At 44.3% G+C, this 18665-nt stretch overlaps 1 protein-coding gene across 1 annotated transcript in view; it reads right to left on the bottom strand.

Annotated features, from left to right (window-relative positions):
- The window catches only part of LOC127567992 (synaptojanin-2-like), a 75583-nt gene that overhangs the window by 19187 nt on the left and 37731 nt on the right, over nucleotides 1-18665 (bottom strand). The window contains 12 exon segments of the mRNA XM_052011236.1: nucleotides 836-994; nucleotides 2828-3020; nucleotides 4795-4921; nucleotides 4924-4934; nucleotides 5441-5525; nucleotides 14087-14219; nucleotides 14221-14279; nucleotides 14406-14436; nucleotides 14438-14563; nucleotides 17008-17127; nucleotides 17776-17849; nucleotides 17852-17887. Coding sequence (XP_051867196.1) covers nucleotides 836-994; nucleotides 2828-3020; nucleotides 4795-4921; nucleotides 4924-4934; nucleotides 5441-5525; nucleotides 14087-14219; nucleotides 14221-14279; nucleotides 14406-14436; nucleotides 14438-14563; nucleotides 17008-17127; nucleotides 17776-17849; nucleotides 17852-17887 — 1154 coding nt within the window.

An 18665-nucleotide genomic window follows, 5' to 3' on the forward strand; every position in this document is an offset into this window, starting at 1 on the left:
ACCACGGATCTTTGGAATTCTCAACACTGGAGAGCCATGAGGGTCTAATATATTCAAAGACAAGGTTATTGGAATACAGAAGAATCAAAGGTGATTGGAACAGGTGAGAAGGTGTATCCCGCGACCAACATCATAAGGGCCATGATCTTATGGAATGGTGTGGCGTATTCTCTCAGGGCGATTTGGGCTAATCCTCATTACTTAAACCTGTACCTATTTGAGGGGATCAATGAAGACATGAAGTCAGTGGCTAGTTGAGGAAGAGGATAACATGTGAGTACTGAGATAGTTTTGAGTGGAGTTCCCACTTCACTTGCCCTCTGACATCATCCACCCCCGGTACAGTGGTTCCAACCATTTTGTTAGACAGCACACCTGTTCGGCATAATTGAATTTAAGCAACAAAAGATATTCTAAAGTCACTAGTGCACACCATAAGACGTGTTCATCTTCACACTATAACAACTAGAGGTTCAGACAGACTGTCCTTTGTGTGAAAAGTTAAAAGACAATATGTTCTACTAACTTCACACTGTAAATCAATGGAGGGCAATGTCTTCTTGTTCACAAATCACTTCAACCTGTTCCCATGATTGCGTCATCAAAGATAAATTCAGCATGCAGCATCCTTGAAATCAAACTCTATTTCCTTCATTTTTATATATACTGTGTGTATATATCCTAGCACATTCCTTACTGGAACGTCTTATAGTTACAGCTCAAAACTGTTTTCCATGATTCACCCAATATACCACAATCTATACAACAAAGCAAGAGCAATGCACTGTTAGAACAGATCCCCTTTTGTATCCTCCTGCCCATTCTTTGCACTCACCTTGCCATCGGCCTTCTGTTGTTGTAGCTGGTCATAAGCCCGAAGAGCTTTCCAGTCCTGTCTCTTAATATGTTGGATGACTTCGTCATGTGGAAGATCAATGCGGAAGTTTGAATCTCCACACCAGAATACATAGTCATGCGAGAAAACATTCCTTCCCTGCCACGAGGAGGAAAAACGCACATTATCCCTTCGACCTTTGCTAACAACCGTGCAGCACTTAAAACAGAAAATGGTGCCAACTGAAGGAATGTTGAGAACAAGGACCAAGATGGAGAAGCTAAGTTTTAAAACTGTGTGTCAGCTGAACAACAGACTGCTGGAATACACCTGCTATTTCCAGCCAACAGATGAGAAAATGTCCTTGTGGACAGTAAGTACAGCTGCAGAAAAGTTGCACTTATTTAACCAAATAAGTGAGATAGTCTTAGATTTTTTTTTGGATAAAGGAGAAAACATTTTTCACTTATTATTTAGCTTTTTTCAAATGAAACATTAATATAAATTTATGAAAAGCGGCTGTTGGAGTTGACAACATTCCATTGAGACCCCTGAAAGGAAGTCTAATTCCTCTGGTAAATTTAATTTTGTTCATCAAAAAAAAACTGTAGAAGCTGGAAATGTTAAACATTAATTGCTTCTCTTTCCACAGATCTGCCTGACCTGCTGACTCTTTTCAGCAATTTATTTTTAATCTTGTTAATAATTGATATTGTGCACACTCTACCCAACACTCACCATGTGTTCCACAAAACCCAAACACTTGTCAATGTCTCTGACACACTCAAACACACAAAACATTGAAGACTATTAAAAATTAAACATGCTATTATCTCATATTTCCTTACAACACAGGAAGCAAATCAGCCCAAATGAGGCAATGCCTACTCTGAAATCAATCCCATTCCCCCCACTTATTTCCCTGTGATGTACTCTCCCACACAAAAGGCCATTAACACTCCTCTGATTCCACAACCAACTACCTACACTCGGTGTGAATTACAGCAGCTAATTAACCTGACAACCAGCTGCCTTTAGGGTATGGGATGTGTACCCAGTACCTGGGAGAACATGCAAACTCCACACGTACACCACCAAACATCGGGATCAAACCAGAGTTGGTGCACAGCAGCAGCACCACTGTGCTGCCCTTTTAAAAAAGTAAAATAAAATTCAAGTGCTTAAAACCAATAGAAACCATTTAAAGTACTTAGGAGTAACTTTATTAATAAATATTTAATGCATATTTTTTATTGATTAACTTAATGCATATTTAATAAACATTAATTAACTTAATGTAAAAAATGCATAATGTACCTTTCTTCCTCTCAGTGGTGAGTTGCTGAATTTCTGCCAGGTCTAACCTGGCATTGGTTCAGCAGGCAGCTCTCCTTCTGTGTTTAACACCTGTCTTTTGGAAACCTAACCATTGTTCTATTTTCATCATGCATACAAACTGAACTTTTGGCATACCCTGCTTTAGTACATCTGACTTGTATTTTACCCTTTCCAATTTGATATCTCTCTTCCTTTTTTTTCATTGCCTGATTTGCCCATTTTCCCTGCAAAACCAGTTCTCTTTTTATTGGATTGTCTTTAGCTAATTACCTTAGTTTTTGACATTTTTATTTTAAAAATTACAAGTTAGATCCTGATTGCACCATGTTTTTTTTTACACCTTTAGACTACTTTCTTACCCTGCTATGAACATCTTTAATCAACCTTGATATTTTCCCCTGATTGAAACTGTCTTTCAGTGCATGGAAAAGTCTTGTGCAATTGGCCATGAGCAATTGCCACTGCTTTTGGATTGACCAGCTCAGTCATATCAGGCTGTTGCAACTAGTGAATAAAAAAAACATGAAGAGAAGTCTTTATCTCCTGGTATTGCACTCAGCTTGAATCTGGTCATAGAGTACAAGACATTATGCTAGTCCACACCAACATTATTTAGAATGTTAGTTTGTAATAAATAAGTGAATGAATAAATACCATGGGGAAGCTGAGTTTCTGCATGATTTCACGATAATCTTCATTCCTTTCTTTCACTTGTGACTGTCCCGCTGTCAGGTGGGCACATACAAAGCAGAGAGTGGTGCTGTAAAACTGTAAACGAATAGCCACAGCTCCTTTATTCCCAGTTTTTCCTCCCATCCCAGTTTTCACCCTATCAACAGCAACTTCTCTGGAAAAAAAAGAAAAATATTTCCTGTGTTTCACTTTCCACTTCCCCACTTGTTTTATTCACAACATTAACAAGCAAGACCCTTAGAGTCTGCTGCAACAATGTGTTTATGCTGAACTACCACATGAACTCCACTCTGGCATTCTCTTGATTTTCTCAGTGCTGAAAATCTTTTCTTCTCAGTCTTAAATATACCCAGGCCAAATATCTACAGCCTAAATTTTTCAGCCAGGATATTCCAGAGCCCAGTGATGCAGACTCCAACATAACTTAATCAAAGCAAAAAACATAGGAGTTTAAATTTTGCAAAGACTACAATTTCAATGGCACAGCAGCATTTGTTGGTTTGAGTTGATAGCAGCAGTTTTAGAAACCTAAACCAACAAAACTGATCATTGTGCCAGTGTCTAAGATTCTACAGATTTCCAAGAAAATGAATTGTGAGTCACCACGCCACTCAAAAGCAGTGTGCCAAAAGACGTAAAGTGATTAGTCCAGACTGATATCCATATCAGTAAGTGTGGCTTCTATCGTGGCTTTGAAAATAAACTTTGAATTTAAGAGGGACAGTATTTGAGAGAAAGAGATCATTTGCATTGCAAAGTTGCATCAAGTCCAGAAGGCAGAAGGTGTTCAGCAATGTGTGGGAATAGCATTCTGTGAACAAGGTGGCTCAAAGCAAATCAGAAATTGCAAAGAGGCGCATGATTAACCTAGAAGGGGGTGGCACAAGGTGAGTTTCAGCAGGTGGAAATGACAGATTACTTGTTTCATGTCCAAAATCGACTCAAACTTTCATTGCAGTAGTAGGAGGCCAGATCTTGAGCCCTCTTGACCATTCAGTGAGGTCGTACATGATATGTTGTTGCCCACTTTTTGTTGACTGCTCTCCAAAACCCTCAACTTCCCTCTATTATTCATGATTCAGCCTCCACAGCTCTCTGGAATAGATAATTTCAAAGATTTGTGACCCTGTAAGGGAAGAAATTCTTCCTCATCTCTGTCCATGTAGCAGAGGAGACCACAGTGCTGTTTGGGAAGGTGTCCCAGTCAGATTGGCAGCTGATAAAGCAGACTTCTTTCTCCTGAATGCTGTGAGACTTCTTCAGGGCTGTTGCTATTACACTCCAGAGAACTGAACAGTATTCCACTACAAACCTCAACTTCACCTCGTACTGCTGGAACGGCTTTACAGGTCTATTGCTGTACAAGTCCATTCCTTCAAAGTGCCAGTCTCTGACCTCTTCTTATAATTAAAGTATTTATGTGCATGGTCCAGTTGAGTTCCTGACCAATGGAGAACAACAACTCCACATCAAGATATTATCTGTCAGATATTTGGCAAATGTAGCAGTCAGACTACGGTAGTTGGAGATGATCATTACTTGGTAACTGCATGATAAAGACAAGAATCACTGGTGAAAAGCCACAAACATTGCAGTAAATGCTATTGATAAAACAGGTAAAAACAGTTGGGCCTAAGACCAAATGAATGCAAAAGTAGAGGGGTAATGGGGAGAGGCATTTCAGGAGGTAAAAAATTCTGAGATTATCTTTGTGAAATTCTTTGTTAGTGGGTGGTCTTACCAGAGTGAAGCAAAAACAAAAAACCCAGCGAGTCAGGCAGAACTGATAAAGGTATTAAATTCAGAGGATAAAGCAAAGGTGAAGGTAGAAATAGAGACTGAAATAATTTCAGGAGAGTTCAAGATACAATATTTTTAGCTCAATGCAATTTAACAAAATTAAATTTGCTTAAACAGTAACTGCTAACCTAATGTAGGGCACATGGTGGAGTCGTACAAAAATAAATAGGCAGACACCCACAAGTTGCCCTGAAGACAGCATGATGTACTTGTGTGTTTCTGAGATTGCCTTCTGAAGCTGTTCTGACCACATTTCTTGTTCGTTGTGCTGCAATAAAAGGAGCAAAGCTTAAGAAAAACTTAGTACTTTTTAATGATTTTGCACAGCAGGGAATTTTGCTCAATCAATAGCTAAGGCATTCAAATATATAGAAAACAATACAGTCTAAATAAATCTAATCCAAATAAAATTCTTTTAAATTAAAATTAGACTTCCACTTTTGCAATTTTTCTCTTCACATTGTAAGTTGAATTAAATTAGTGTTAGAATTAGATTGGAAAAACAAATTTTCTTTCCCGATGTAGAAAACAGGCTGCAACCTAATAAAGGTAGACTTGACCAACAGCTTGCACTTTAGCAGGGTCTCCAATGTGAAGAACTTGCATTGTACATGTAAATCAGACCTAATTCAAAAATATTCTATTGGCAATAACATGGCAGCAACAGGAGAAACCATTAATCATCCACCAAGAGGAAGAACAAATACAAAATACCAAACAATTCTTTGAAGCCTTGGCTATTGCAACAAAAAGTATCAGATCAGGTTTGCTCACCTAGCACTAACAATATTTCCAGCATTGAGCTCCACCATTTCCTGAAATCCAACCGCAAAGATATCTGGTGGGTAGTTTTCATTATCTATGTGGAGAACATAAAGGAGGAAACAAATAGTTAAATAATTACTGCAATCATCATTCTGACACCCGGCAGCACAAATTATTTTGTTTTCCTTTTTTTCCTATCAGTCTAAGACTTGAATCTTGTGCAATTTCAAATCCAGGTCTTGCTTGAACAAACTGTGGTTAAATTTATTACCCACTGGTGGTGAGTAATTAAACTGTGACTGTTGACTGCAGTGCAGGTATTGTAACTGTTATTGCCGCCAGCATTCCAGCACTACTTGTAGGACGCACATGGAAGAAAGAATGTGATTTCAGCAGAGTGCAGAACGAGGTTAATTGCTGGAAGCCAGAGAGAATGACTTCTGAGGTTTTTTAGGTATGCTCCATCGATTCAGGAGAGACACAGAAAAAAAAGGAAATTCCATACCCCATGTGTTTTTCGTGGTGGGGGAGGGCTGGTTGGAAACATACCAGGAACCTGATGCACATTCAGGGGAGAACATTCTCAATGCAAGGAGTAAGGCTCCTGGCACATGAATGCAGTGTTTGAATTAGTTCAATGATCTTCCAAAAGCATCCCATCAATCTATCACTGACCAATAAATTTTAGGATGTAGCAATGGGCTACGCACTGAGCTAGGAATAATGACACATAGTTGGTGGGTTGAACTCGAGACTGGTTTATTCGAATCTTGCCGCACTGGCTTTTAAGCAGTTAACTTCCCACACTCGACGCGGGGCAATGACGTTAGAGGTGCGCCAACTGAACCTCTTCCCGCGCACAGTGCTTTCTCCCTCGCTTGTTGAAGAAGGCAGCCCAGTGCCATTTTGTGGCTGGCCTGCCTGCTGACGCACACACTGACCTTGCAGCCGGTTATCTTGCGTCGAAGGTGGGTCACCACGAAACACCTCAACCCCCCCCCCCCCCCCCCCCCCCACAAGAACCGGCGATAAACCCCCAAAGTCCACTGCCTGGATCAGTTGCTGTTTGGGCGGTCTGCCTCTGCGTCGCAGAGCTTGAACCTTGACCGGCTGCGCCAAGTCCACATGGGCCGGCTTGAGCCGGTCCACCGTGAAAACCTCCTCTTTCCTCCCAATGTCTAGAACATACGTGGCCCCATTGTTCCTGAGCACCTTGAAGGCCCCTTGTACGACCGCTATAGCGCTGTCCGGTGTGCGCCCCTCCGTACAAATACAAACTTACAGTCCTGCAGGTCTTTGGGTATGCAGGTGGGGATCTGTCCGTGCCGTGAAGTCGGTACGGGGGCCAGGTTGCCGAGTCTCTCGCGTAGTCTGTCCAGGACTGCCGCGGGTTCTTCCTCTTACCCCCTTGGGGCTGATAGGAACTCTCCTGGGACGGTCAGGGGTGCGCCGTACACCAGCTCCGCCGACGAGGTGTGCAGGTCCCCTTTGGGTGCTGTGCGGATTCCGAGTAGGACCCAGGGGAGCTCATCCACCCAGTTAGGCCCTTTCAGACGGGCCATGAGAGCTGATTTCAAGTGACGGTGGAAACGTTCCACTAGTCCGTTCAACTGTGGGTGGTAGGCAGTAGTGTGGTGTAACCGTGCTCCCAACAGGGTGGCTGTGGCCGACCACAGGCTGGAGGTGAATTGGGCGCCTCTGTCGGAGGTAATGTGGGCCGGTACCCCGAAGTGTGCTACCCAGGTTGCGATCAGCACTCGGGCGCAGGAATCGGCGGAGGTGTCAGTGAGCGGGACCGCCTCTGGCCATCTTGTGAACCGGTCTACCATAGTTAGGAGGTACCGTGCTCCTCTCGACACTGGCAGGGGCCCCACGATATCCACATGAATGTGGTCGAACCTCCGGTGGGTGGGTTCGAACTGCTGCCGCGGGGCTTTGGTGTGCCACTGCACCTTGGCTGCTTGACACTGCACGCACGTTTTGGCCCATTCACTGACCTATCTGCGAAGGCCGTGCTACACGAACCTGCTAGAGACCATCCGGACGGTTGTCCTGATGGATGGATGTGCCAAACTGTGTATGGAGTCGAAACTCGCCGCCACCAGGCTGCCGGGACGATGGGGCGAGTTTGACCGGTAGCCACATCACACAGGAGGGTCCTCCCACCTGGGCCTACTAGAAAGTCCTGCAGCTGCAAACCCAAGACTGCGGTCCTGTAGCTGGGCAACTCGTCATCTGCCTGCTGCGCCTCCACTAGCGCTGCATAGTTCACCCCTGGGACAGGGCTTAGATAGCTGGTCTGGAGAGTGCGTCCGCCACGACGTTGTCCTTTCCCGAGACATGCTGGATGTCCGTCGTGTACTCGGAGATGTAGGACAGATGTCGCTGCTGGCGGGCCGACCAGGGATCGGACACCTTCGTGAACACGAAGGTCAACGATTTGTGGTCCGTGAATGCAGTGAACGGCCTGCCCTCTAAGAAATACCGGAAATGTCGGATGGCCAGATATAGTGCTAACGGCTCCTGATCGAAAACACTCTACTTGAGTTCGGGTTGCCGCAGGTGCCTGCTGAAGAACACCGGGGTTGCCAGCGCCCCTCGATGAGTTGCTCCAGCACCCCACCGACTGCCGTGTTGGATGCGTCCACTGTGAGGGCGGTTGGAACGTCCGTTCTGGGGTGCACCAGCATCGCGGCATCTGCCAAGGCTTCCTTGGCTTTGACGAAAGTGGCCACGACCTCTTCGTCCCAAGTAATGTCCTTGCCTTTACCCGACATCAGGGTGAACAAAGGACGCATGACACGGGTTGCTGAGGGGAGGAAAAGGCGGTAGAAGTTGACCATATCCACGAACTCCTGCAAGCCTTTGACTGTGTTGGGCAGGGTGAAGTGGCTGATCACGTCTACCTTGGCGGGCAGGGGCGTTGCCCCATCTTTGGTAACCCTGTGGCCCAGGAAGTCGATGGTGTCGAGTCCGAACTGGCATTTGGCCAGGTTGACCGTGAGGCCAAAATCACAAAGGCGGGATTAGACCTGGCAGAGGTGAGGCAGATGCTCCTGACGATTTCTGCTGACTATGAGGATGTCATCCAAATAGATGAATGCGAAGTCCAGGTCACGTCCCACCGCATCCATTAGCCGCTGGAACATCTGTGCGGCATTCTTCAGGCCGAACGGCATTCAGAGGAACTCGAACAGGCCGAATGGGGTGATGAGTGCTGTCTTGGGGATGTCTTCAGGGTGTACCGGGATTTGATGGTATCCCCAGACGAGGTCCACCTTGGAAAAGACGCTTGCCCTGTGCAGGTTTGCTGCAAAGTTGTGTATGTGCAGCACAGGGTAGCACTCTGGGGTTGTAGCCTCGTTCAGTCGACGGTAGTCGCCGCATGGTCTCCAGCCTCCGGCTGCTTTGGGCACCACATGTGGGGGGGGGGGGGGGGAGCCCATGGGCTGTCTGACCTCTGTACGATCCCCAATTCCTCCATCCTCTTGAACTCCTCCTTCGCCAGGCGGAGCTTGTCCGGGGGAAGCCGTCGTGCGCGGGCGTGGAGGGGTGGTCCCTTGGTCGGAATGTGGTGCTGTACTACGTGTCTGGGTATGGCTGCCGTGAACTGCGGTGCCAGAACCAATGGGAAGTCCACCAAGATTCTGGTGAATTCGTTGTCCGACAGCGTGACGGAGTCCAGGTGTGGGGCCGGCAACTTGGCTTCACCCAAAGAGAATGTCTGGAAAGTCCTGGCATGGACCAGCCTTCTCCCGTGCAAGTCAACCAGTAGGCTGTGAGCTCACAAGAAGTCCGCCCCCAGGAGCGGTTGGGCCACAGCGGCCAGTGTGAAGTCCCACGTGAACCGGCTGGTGCCGAAGTGCAGCTGCACTGTGCGGGTGCCGTAGGTGCGTATCATGCTGCCATTTGTGGCCCTCAGGGTGGGCCCCGGCTCCCTGTTGCGGGTGTCGTACCCTGTCGGGCGTAAGACGCTGATTTCTGCTCCGGTGTCGGCCAAGAAGCGGCGTCCTGACTGTTTGTCCCAGACGTACACGAGGCTGTCCTGGTGGCCAGCCGCCATAGCCATTAGCGGCGGCTGGCCTTGGCGTTTCCCGAGAACTCACAGGGCGGGTGACACCGGCGGGCTTCTGCGCCCCACCACTGGTGGTAGAAACACCACTGTACAGTGGCCTCCTCACTCCTGCCTCTGGGTTGAGTGCGCTCTGTTGCCGGGCCTGGTCTGTCCTGGCGTTGGGCACGTGGCTCGGTAATCTGGCCGACCGATCCCCGCTTTCCTTCTTGGCCTTCCACAGTACGTCTTCCCGGGCCGCTACCTTCCGGGGGTCACTGGAATCTGTGTCGGCCAGTAGCAGATGTATGTCCTCGGGCAGTTGCTCTAGGAACGCCTGCTCGAACATGAGGCAGGGCTTGTGTCCGTCAGCCAGGGCCAGCATCTCGTTCATTAGTGCTGAAGGCGGCCAGTCCCTCAAACTGTCCAGGTGCAGCAAGTGGGCACCGCGCTCCCGTCGTGAGAGGCTGAAGGTCCGTACGAGCAGTGCTTTGAATGCTGCATATTTGCCTTCCTCCAGGGGCGACTGTATGAAATCCTCAACCTGGGAGGCTGTCTCCTGGTCAAGGGAGCTCACCACATAATAGTAACGCGTGGAATCAGAAGATATCTGCCAAATTTGGAACTGGGCCTCTGCTTGGTCAAACCACAGGCGTGGTCGCAGCGTCCAGAAGGGTGACAGTTTCAGAGAAACTGCGTGAACCGATGAAGAGTCGATCATCTTTGGTTCGAATCCCATTTGGGCCATCGGGGTCACCAATGTAGCGATGGGCTACGCACTGAGCTAGGAACAACGACACGTAGTCGGTGGGTTGAACTCGAGACTGGTTCATTCGAATCTTGCTGCGCCGGCTTTTAAGCAGTTAAGTTCCCGCGCTTGACGCGCGGCAATGACGTCAGAGGTGCGCCAACTGAACCTCTTCCCGCGCGCAGGCTTTCTCCCCTCGCTATTGAAGGCGGCGGCGGCCCAGTGCCATTTTGTGGCTGGCCTGTCTGCCGACGTGCGCGCCAACTTCGGAGCCGGTTCGCTTGCGAAGGTGGGTCACCACAAGGATACCAAAAGAATAGAAGGCTTTGGAGATTGAGTGGGAAAGTGAACCTGAGGTAAAGGATCAATCATGATGTTCATGTGAGGCAGAGCAGGGTTGAAGGATGGTGTAGCCTATTCCTGCTCTATTTCTTATGTTTGAACAGCTACATCATTCAGAATTCCATTGACTGCTGAATTGACACTACTCCCTTGTCCCACCTGCATTACAGCACAGAGGAAGCCATTTAAATCATACCATGACAAATATGACCTTTACATTTGTAATTAAGAAAATATAGAATAAAAATCCTATTAATTAAACTGTATGAAACTACCAAATTGTTGACAAAGTTAGTCTGGTTAACTGATGTCATGCAGGGAAGGAAATCTGCCACCTTACCTGGTCTGGCCTGTATGTGACACCAGGCACACCAATGTGGTTTATGCGACTTAACAAACCACTTAGTTCAGGGGGTAATGTGGGTGGACAATGATTACCAGCCCTGCCAGAGACATCACATTGATTGTCAAAACCTTTCCAATTGTAGCATTGCTCATTTTCCCCCTCACAAAATGATTCACCTTACACACTCTAGGTTACACATAACTGCCACATGCCTCCATTTCACCACTCCAATGGTCTGCTGGCAACATTTTACAGGATTTCCATGTTTAATGTCATACGCAGATTTTCTAATTATTCCTGAGTGTAGGTCACTTTTATTCTTTGAATAGTGTCCTCACACAAAAAAAAGGGAAAATTTCCGTAACCTTCCCTCCAGTCCGAAGACAAGTTCTTCTTACTACTATGGTTCACTCTTCCATTTCCACCAATATCCACATCTGCAGGAACTGCAACATCTGCCTTTCTACCCTCTCATATCTCAATATCATGGATCCCAAGCAAACGTAACACGGATTAGCTCACCACTTTGTAGAACACCTCCATTCAGTCCACAAGGGTGACCCTGAGCTTGTCTTTGTCTGTCACTTTGTTTCTTCATCCCATTCTGACCTTCACCTTTAGCCTCCTATGTTGTTTCAAAGCCCAACACAAGATGAGGAACAGCATCTCATCTTCCAACTGGACACATTACAGCCTTCTGCATTCAGCACAGAATTCAATTGTTTCAGATCGTCACCCTTTTCAGTCTTCCATCGCATGTTTCCAAACTTACAGGGTTTTTTAAGGTTTTATTCATCTTCTGCTATTTACACAATCCACGAAGATACCCTTGGTTATTTATCATGCTTCATCATCAATTCAGTCACTTTATCTTTCCTGCCTTCCATCCAATTACAGACCTTCTGATTCTCTTCACTCTCCCTCCTTCTCTGCAAATTAAAACCTCCTTCAGCTTTAATTTTTCTGAGTCTTAATAAATAGTCATCACCCTGAAAGGTGCTTCTCGATCTATAGATGCTGCCTGGCCTGCTGAGTGTTTATAGCATTTTCTATTTCCATTCAGATTTCTAACATTTTGCTTTTACTCATCACTCCTGAGCCAATGGCAGACGTGTGCAGCCACTAGCCTTTAATCCAGTGGCCTTTGTTTCTGCTGTGTCGATTACCTATTGGAAGCCCGCATATAAATCATCAACCACTTTACTCTCCACAACCCTCTCTATATAATTCAGTAACGCTTCCAATCCTCCACCACCTCTCTCAGTGGGCTGGACCACCGTACGATGCCTCTGCAACTTCCACAACCACCCCCTACATTAAGACAACCAATTTAGACCAGCTGCATTATTTTTCTTTAGTCTCAGACGTGGCCAGTTTCTTGTATTTATCAAATGCATTTCCTCTTCTACCTCCATTTAGCTACGATACTGGCTGTGTCCTCCTAAGTGAACATTAACCAATTACTGAGGATTGACTTATTTTTCTTGCCTTTCATTCTCCTCACAGAAAATCAATAGGTATTTATCCACACTTCAAAACGTTTTGTCATAATGGTTGGTAGATTGCTTATCAAAATTTTTAAAGGATGAAACTCTACTGAACCCTTCATTCACATCAGTCTACACGTACAATTATAAGCATCAACTTCAATTCTCAATGAGCCCATTCCCAACTCTTCATCTATGGCCTCATTCCGCTGTTGCTCTCGTCAGAGACCAAAGCCACAGAGCAGAGGACATGTGAGTGAATGCTTGAGGTAGAATCCCCACCTCGGTCCATGTTGAAAGAACAGCTGGTACACCTGAGATTTTTATTTCTCCCTTACTATTGCTTCTCTGCTTATTCAGTTCTGCCTTCATTACTTAGCTATTTGATCATTCTTGCTCTTTAACTGTTACATCTTTGTTCGTTACTCCTTCCATTCATCTTTTTTTCCGTTTCTGTTGATCATAATTATAATCTTTCACTTCCGATGAAAAGTAACCAACTTGAAACATTAACTTTTCCTTTCTTTCCACTAATGCTGCCTGATCTGTTGACCATTTCCCACATCTTTTTTTTTCAGCTTTCCAGCATCTGCAAAATATTCTGCTTTCATTTTAACAAAGAGACATTGTCACCTGCAACACATTTCAATAGTACAGGTAGTTCTGCTATAAGGTGTTTCCATAAAGCGAATTGGATATAATGTGATCAATGAATTTGGGAACACCATTTGTATTACCCAGGCCCAATTAGTTACAGCATCTTTGTTTTTGAAAATCCTGCAGGAAAAATAACTTTGTTATTGCAAGTTTGAAACTCTCAAGCCTCTAACCCCTTTCTCCTATTGACAATTGTTCTTACAATGCTACCTTTCATAATACAAGGTTTTTTTTAAGGAGTACAACTATTGCATTCCAGCAGAACTATAAAAAACATAGCAAACTACAGGGTAGTTTGTTCCTCACCTGTTAATGAAAATATTTCAGTTACCCATGTTTCCATGAAGGTCAATGAAAATACAAAAAAAAGAGAACTGCAACTCCAACGGCAGGCACTGTAGTGTAGCGGTTAGCGTAACGCTTTACAGCGCCAGTGACCCAGATTCAATTCCCGCCGCCATCTGTAAGGAGTTTGTATGTTCTCCCTGTGTCTGCGTGGGTTTCCTCCGGGTGCTCCGGTTTTCTCCCACATTCCAAAGACGTACAGGTTAGGAAGTTATGGGCATGCTATGTTGGCGCCGGAAGCGTGGCGACACTTGTGGGCTGCCCCCAGAACACTCTATGCAAAAGATGTATTTCACTGTGGGTTTCGATATACGTGTGACTAATAAAGAGACCGTATCTAATGGCTCGGGCCACAATACACACGAGTTCCAGTGTGTTGCTAATGATGCCAATATGGAATGTTTAGAATATTTGATCCAACTCTCATCATACTCAGTTTACTGGCTCAGTCCTTTGCACTGTATTAGTTGTGCATTCACTATATTACTTCAATTGGCTGTATTTCTATAAACAACATTCAAATTCCCAATAACACAAACGTTACACAATTCTTGTTAAATAACCTGCAGAGTGTCTGAGCCCGGCCAATGAAGTTATTTTAACTCTGAATGAAATTTCACATTATTTGAACATATTCATCCAACTTAGAAGCTTGAAAAGCAAAAATTTAGCAACTTACTTTGGAACTTAGGTTCTTCACACTGTTGGAGACCATCAAGTAACCAGCTACTGAGATCCACAATACTGAGCATGTTGCTTCTGAACTGCTTACCACCATTTACATTCCAGGAACCCACGCTGATGTGAGCACGGTTTGGAATTAGTGTATTCTGTATGGCGTTCACACATTGCTTGCAAAATTGCAGGAGGTGCTATTGGACAATAAAACATCCATCATTATTTCACATCACTGACTTCTTTTGAAAGCACAAGACAACATCATGGGTAAAAAATGAAAGATTAAGATGTATTAGTTTGTCATGAAGTTGGTTACTTACTGACAAGTGCACTGCTCTCCATAAGAATCCTCGCCTTTTTCTGCATAATCCTCACTGTAGAAGTCCCCCATAAGAAGCAAATCAATGGCTTCCTGTTTAGCTCCATCAAAGAAATTAGCTTGGATTGTTCTGGACACAGAACGTGCTCCATCCTTTACCTTGACAGACGCAAATAGTTTATTAATGGAGGTTAAAGCCGTGGGATATTAACACTGACAGAAGCACAAAGTATTAACCTGGAGACAAGTATTCAGTTCTCACCATTGCACCTGATTTCTTTAACTCAATCAATTAAATAATCTTGTGCAAGTTAGTTTTTCACACTGCTGAGTGTGAAAGCCATACTGTTGTAAGAACCCATCTAGTTCACAATTGCCCTTTAGAGTCAGAGAGATGTACAGCATAGAACAGGCTCTTTGGCCCACTGCATCTATGCCAACCATCATGCCTATTTATACTAATCCCTCTCTGCCCTGCTCATTCAAGTACCCTTCCAGATAAATGTTGTAATTGTTCCTGCCTCCACCACCTCATCTGGCAGCTTATTCCAAACACCAACTACTCTATGTGGAAAAATTTACCCCTCAAATCTCCTTTAAAACCTCTTCCCTCTCACCTTAAGCCCATGCTCTCTAGTTTTGAACACCCTTTCCATGGGATACAGACTCTGGATACCTACCTTATCTATGCCTCTCATGATTTATTATACCTCTATCATGTCACCTCTCAGCCTCCTTTGCTCCAGGGAAAACAGACCCAGCTTATGCAATCTCGCTTTGTAATTCAACCCCTCCAATCCAGGCAACCTCCTGTGAATCTTTTCTGCACCCTCTCTAGCTTAATCTTTCTTGTAGCACAGCGACTAGAATGGCACACAATGGCTAAAAGTTTGGCCTAACCAACATTTTTGTACAACCGTAATATGACGAAATCTACCGCCTTTCTCCAGATCAACTGTCTTCCTCAGTGGCTTTGCAAGTTGCCAAGTCAGTTGCTACAAAAAAAAACCCAAAACCAGCCAAATCACCCATCTACTCAGGAACAGAACTTAAGCATAGCAAATGCTCATCTAGTCCAGACACCACTGCAAAATCCTCCTCAACTTGCTCAAATTGGGAAAGCTGTGCCACAAACTAGTCAAGTAACCACACAGGACAGCCCTATTCACAGAACCATTCCTTTCAGTCACAACCTTAGATAGTTCAGTGTCAACTTTTTATCCAATAATGCTCTTGTGAAGCATCATGGATATTTTACTTCATTTAACTGTGTTACTTTAGTGAAGTAAAAAGATCCCAAGATCCTTCACAGGGGTATTAGTGTTGCTGTTGCTATTCCCTTTTTAAATTATGTGGCAACATGTTGCAGAGGTACAAGGCATGGCAGTCTTGTGATTAAACCATAAAACTCAGTCAGAAGACCAGACCACTGACCTGGAGACAGTTTTGAATTCCCAAGGCAGCTGGGGAATTAATAAATAAATCCAGAATGAAAAACTGGTATTGGTAATGATGACAGTGAATTTACTGTTTGGTCTTAAAGACCTGTCTAGATAGCTGTCAGCTATCCCTTTCTAGTCTAGTTAGAGGTCATCTCAGAACCCTGGACTTCAACTGCTGTTTGAAATGGTCTCCACTCAGCTTGGGGATGAGTAGGATGAGGTCCAAATGCTGAGTGACCACAACCTACAAGAGTTTTAACTGTCCATATTTTGTTAATACATTAACTTCCAGTAATATGAGGTAACTGCCATATTCGTTTCTAAGGGCACTACCTTCAGATACAACTCACTTAATGCCATCTGTACCACTTGGGATTAGATAGTTTCTTTGATTGAGTGAACAATGCTAGTTATTTGCTTCACACAAAGGCAAACTAAGTTCCTCCCTCTCCCCACCCCACAAGCATCACCTTCCAGGTAGGCTCATTGAATAATAGGCTCAGCAAGAAATCTGGCTGATCATTTTTCTTCCCAATCCAGAGTTTTCAGAAATCAATAATTTACCCAAGGTCAAACTGAACAGACCAGTCTCACCTTACAAAAGAGTTTTGGTTTGTCTATGACCATTCACCAATTGGAGGGGGAATCTAAATGATAAATGATAGACTCACAGGCAATTCCCAGGGTCCCCAGCTGGCACTACAAACATTATGAATCTCAAAGAACCCGACTCCAATATAATGAACAGTTTTGATTCCAGTGTCTGAGAAACCTTAACTGAAATCACTTGTACTATTTATGTCCGACCTATATTTTCTAAGTTGAGCTATTTCCCAGCTTACAAGCCGGTCTTCTGTTATTGCTGCTTTTGTGCTCAACAGAAGGAGCACAATAATGGCACGCACGCTAATTTTTGCCCTCTCCCTTCAAGAAAATACAATTTATTTGTATATTTTAACTTCTGTGGGACTGGGAAAGAGTGAGTATAGACCTGTGACTGACGGCTCTGTTCTACTCAAAGATTGGAGAACAGCCCTATGATAAAGTCACTCATACATACAAGCACAGAATTATAAATATTGTATGTGATTTTAACACACTGTAAGATATCATTTGTATTAGTTCCTGCATTATTTTTGAAAGAGTTCAAATGCACTCCACACATATTACCTTTGTTTTTCCTTCTCGTGCTCGATTTCCTATGAAGATCTTTCTTAAATTATGTCCATTCACTGACCACATTGTCTTGTAGAATTCCACAAAGCGTTCCACTACTGACTTCTTGTGGCCATTCCCAAAGCTCTCTAGCTGGTTGTACACAACCTATGAATTGGCAAAAACACAACTCAATATAATAATGTGACTTGATAGTTTTGTTTCAGTATGCTGGAAATGATTTATTAATTATAAACTGATTGATATTTTATATCATATCATAAAACTCTTCCTCATCTTACACCCAGCCACTACTTGTACAGCTCGATCACTCAATCATGTCTTCAGGGTTATATAGAACATGGAGCAGCGCAAGGAAGAGGCCCTTTGACCCAAGATGTCTGTGCCAACCGCAATGCCAAATTAAACTAAATCTATCTGCCTGCACATGATCCCATATTCCTCCATTCCCTAAGTGTTCGTGTGCCTGTCAAAATGCCTCTTAAATGCCACTATCACGTCTGTTTCCACCCCCACCCTGGCAGTGCATTCCAGGCACCTGCCACTCTGTGTAAAAGATTTACCACACCACATCTCCTTTAAACTTTCCCCCTCTCACCTAAAGCTATGTCCTCTAGTTTTTGACATATCAACCTGGGAAAAAGACTAGATCTAGAATCCTTCTCACTAAAAATACCATCTACTATACCATATACCCAAAAACATATTTTTCTGAAGAAAGTTTCTCACAATTCCCTCATTTCCCCTTCAAACACTCCCTTTACCAACATTCTCAATAAATAAAATGATTACCTCCAAAGCCACATAGGACTGGACACTGTTGGTCGATCCAGGCAATCAAGACAATTTGTCTGAATGCTCCAGTCTGAAAACTTTACAAACATAGTAAACATGAGAATCCAGGGTATTACTTTCCCCTAATCTAGAAAGGATAAGATTCAGTCTTTAGATTGCATACTTCAATAAGCCACTAAAACCAGAAGAGGGAATCAGTGTTCAGGATTACATGCAGAAACCAAGGATTCCCAGCAATGCATTGGCAAGTCTGAGCCACTGTCTTCAGTACTCACCACATGACCTTGTGTGCATGCTCCAACTACAATCCTCTCCCTGACTGGGTCAGTGGGTAAACTATACTGTCACAACATCCAAACCCAAAATGAACTTCCAACCACTCCTGTGCCATCACTCAGCTGTTTTCCATCACCACAATCATGTCACCATCCAACTTTACCTATCGCTGAAACCTTCATTCTTGCCTTATAGGATTAGATAGGACTATCCCAATGCAATCCTGGCTAGCCTTCCTCATTCTACACTTTATAAATTCATCCAAAACTCTGAATTCATGCAAAACTCCATTGCCCACGTCCTAAATTGCACAAACATGAAATGGTGTACTACTTGACTTGCGCTCATTTCCAGTTGTAATGCAACAATATTGAAATTCTCACCACTGTTTTCATATCCCTCCATTTCACTTCCAACCTTGCAACACACTGCGATCAGCTTTCCTCCAAGCTCCCTTGAGCGTTACCAATTTTAAGTTCTCCACTATTGGTGCCATGCCTTCAGTTGCCGAGATCACACCCTCTGGAATTCAATCCTTAAACTTCTCTGTCACTCCCTCCTCCTTTAAAAAG

Source organism: Pristis pectinata, chromosome 3, assembly GCF_009764475.1.
Source record: "Pristis pectinata isolate sPriPec2 chromosome 3, sPriPec2.1.pri, whole genome shotgun sequence".
Lineage (NCBI taxonomy): Eukaryota > Metazoa > Chordata > Chondrichthyes > Rhinopristiformes > Pristidae > Pristis > Pristis pectinata.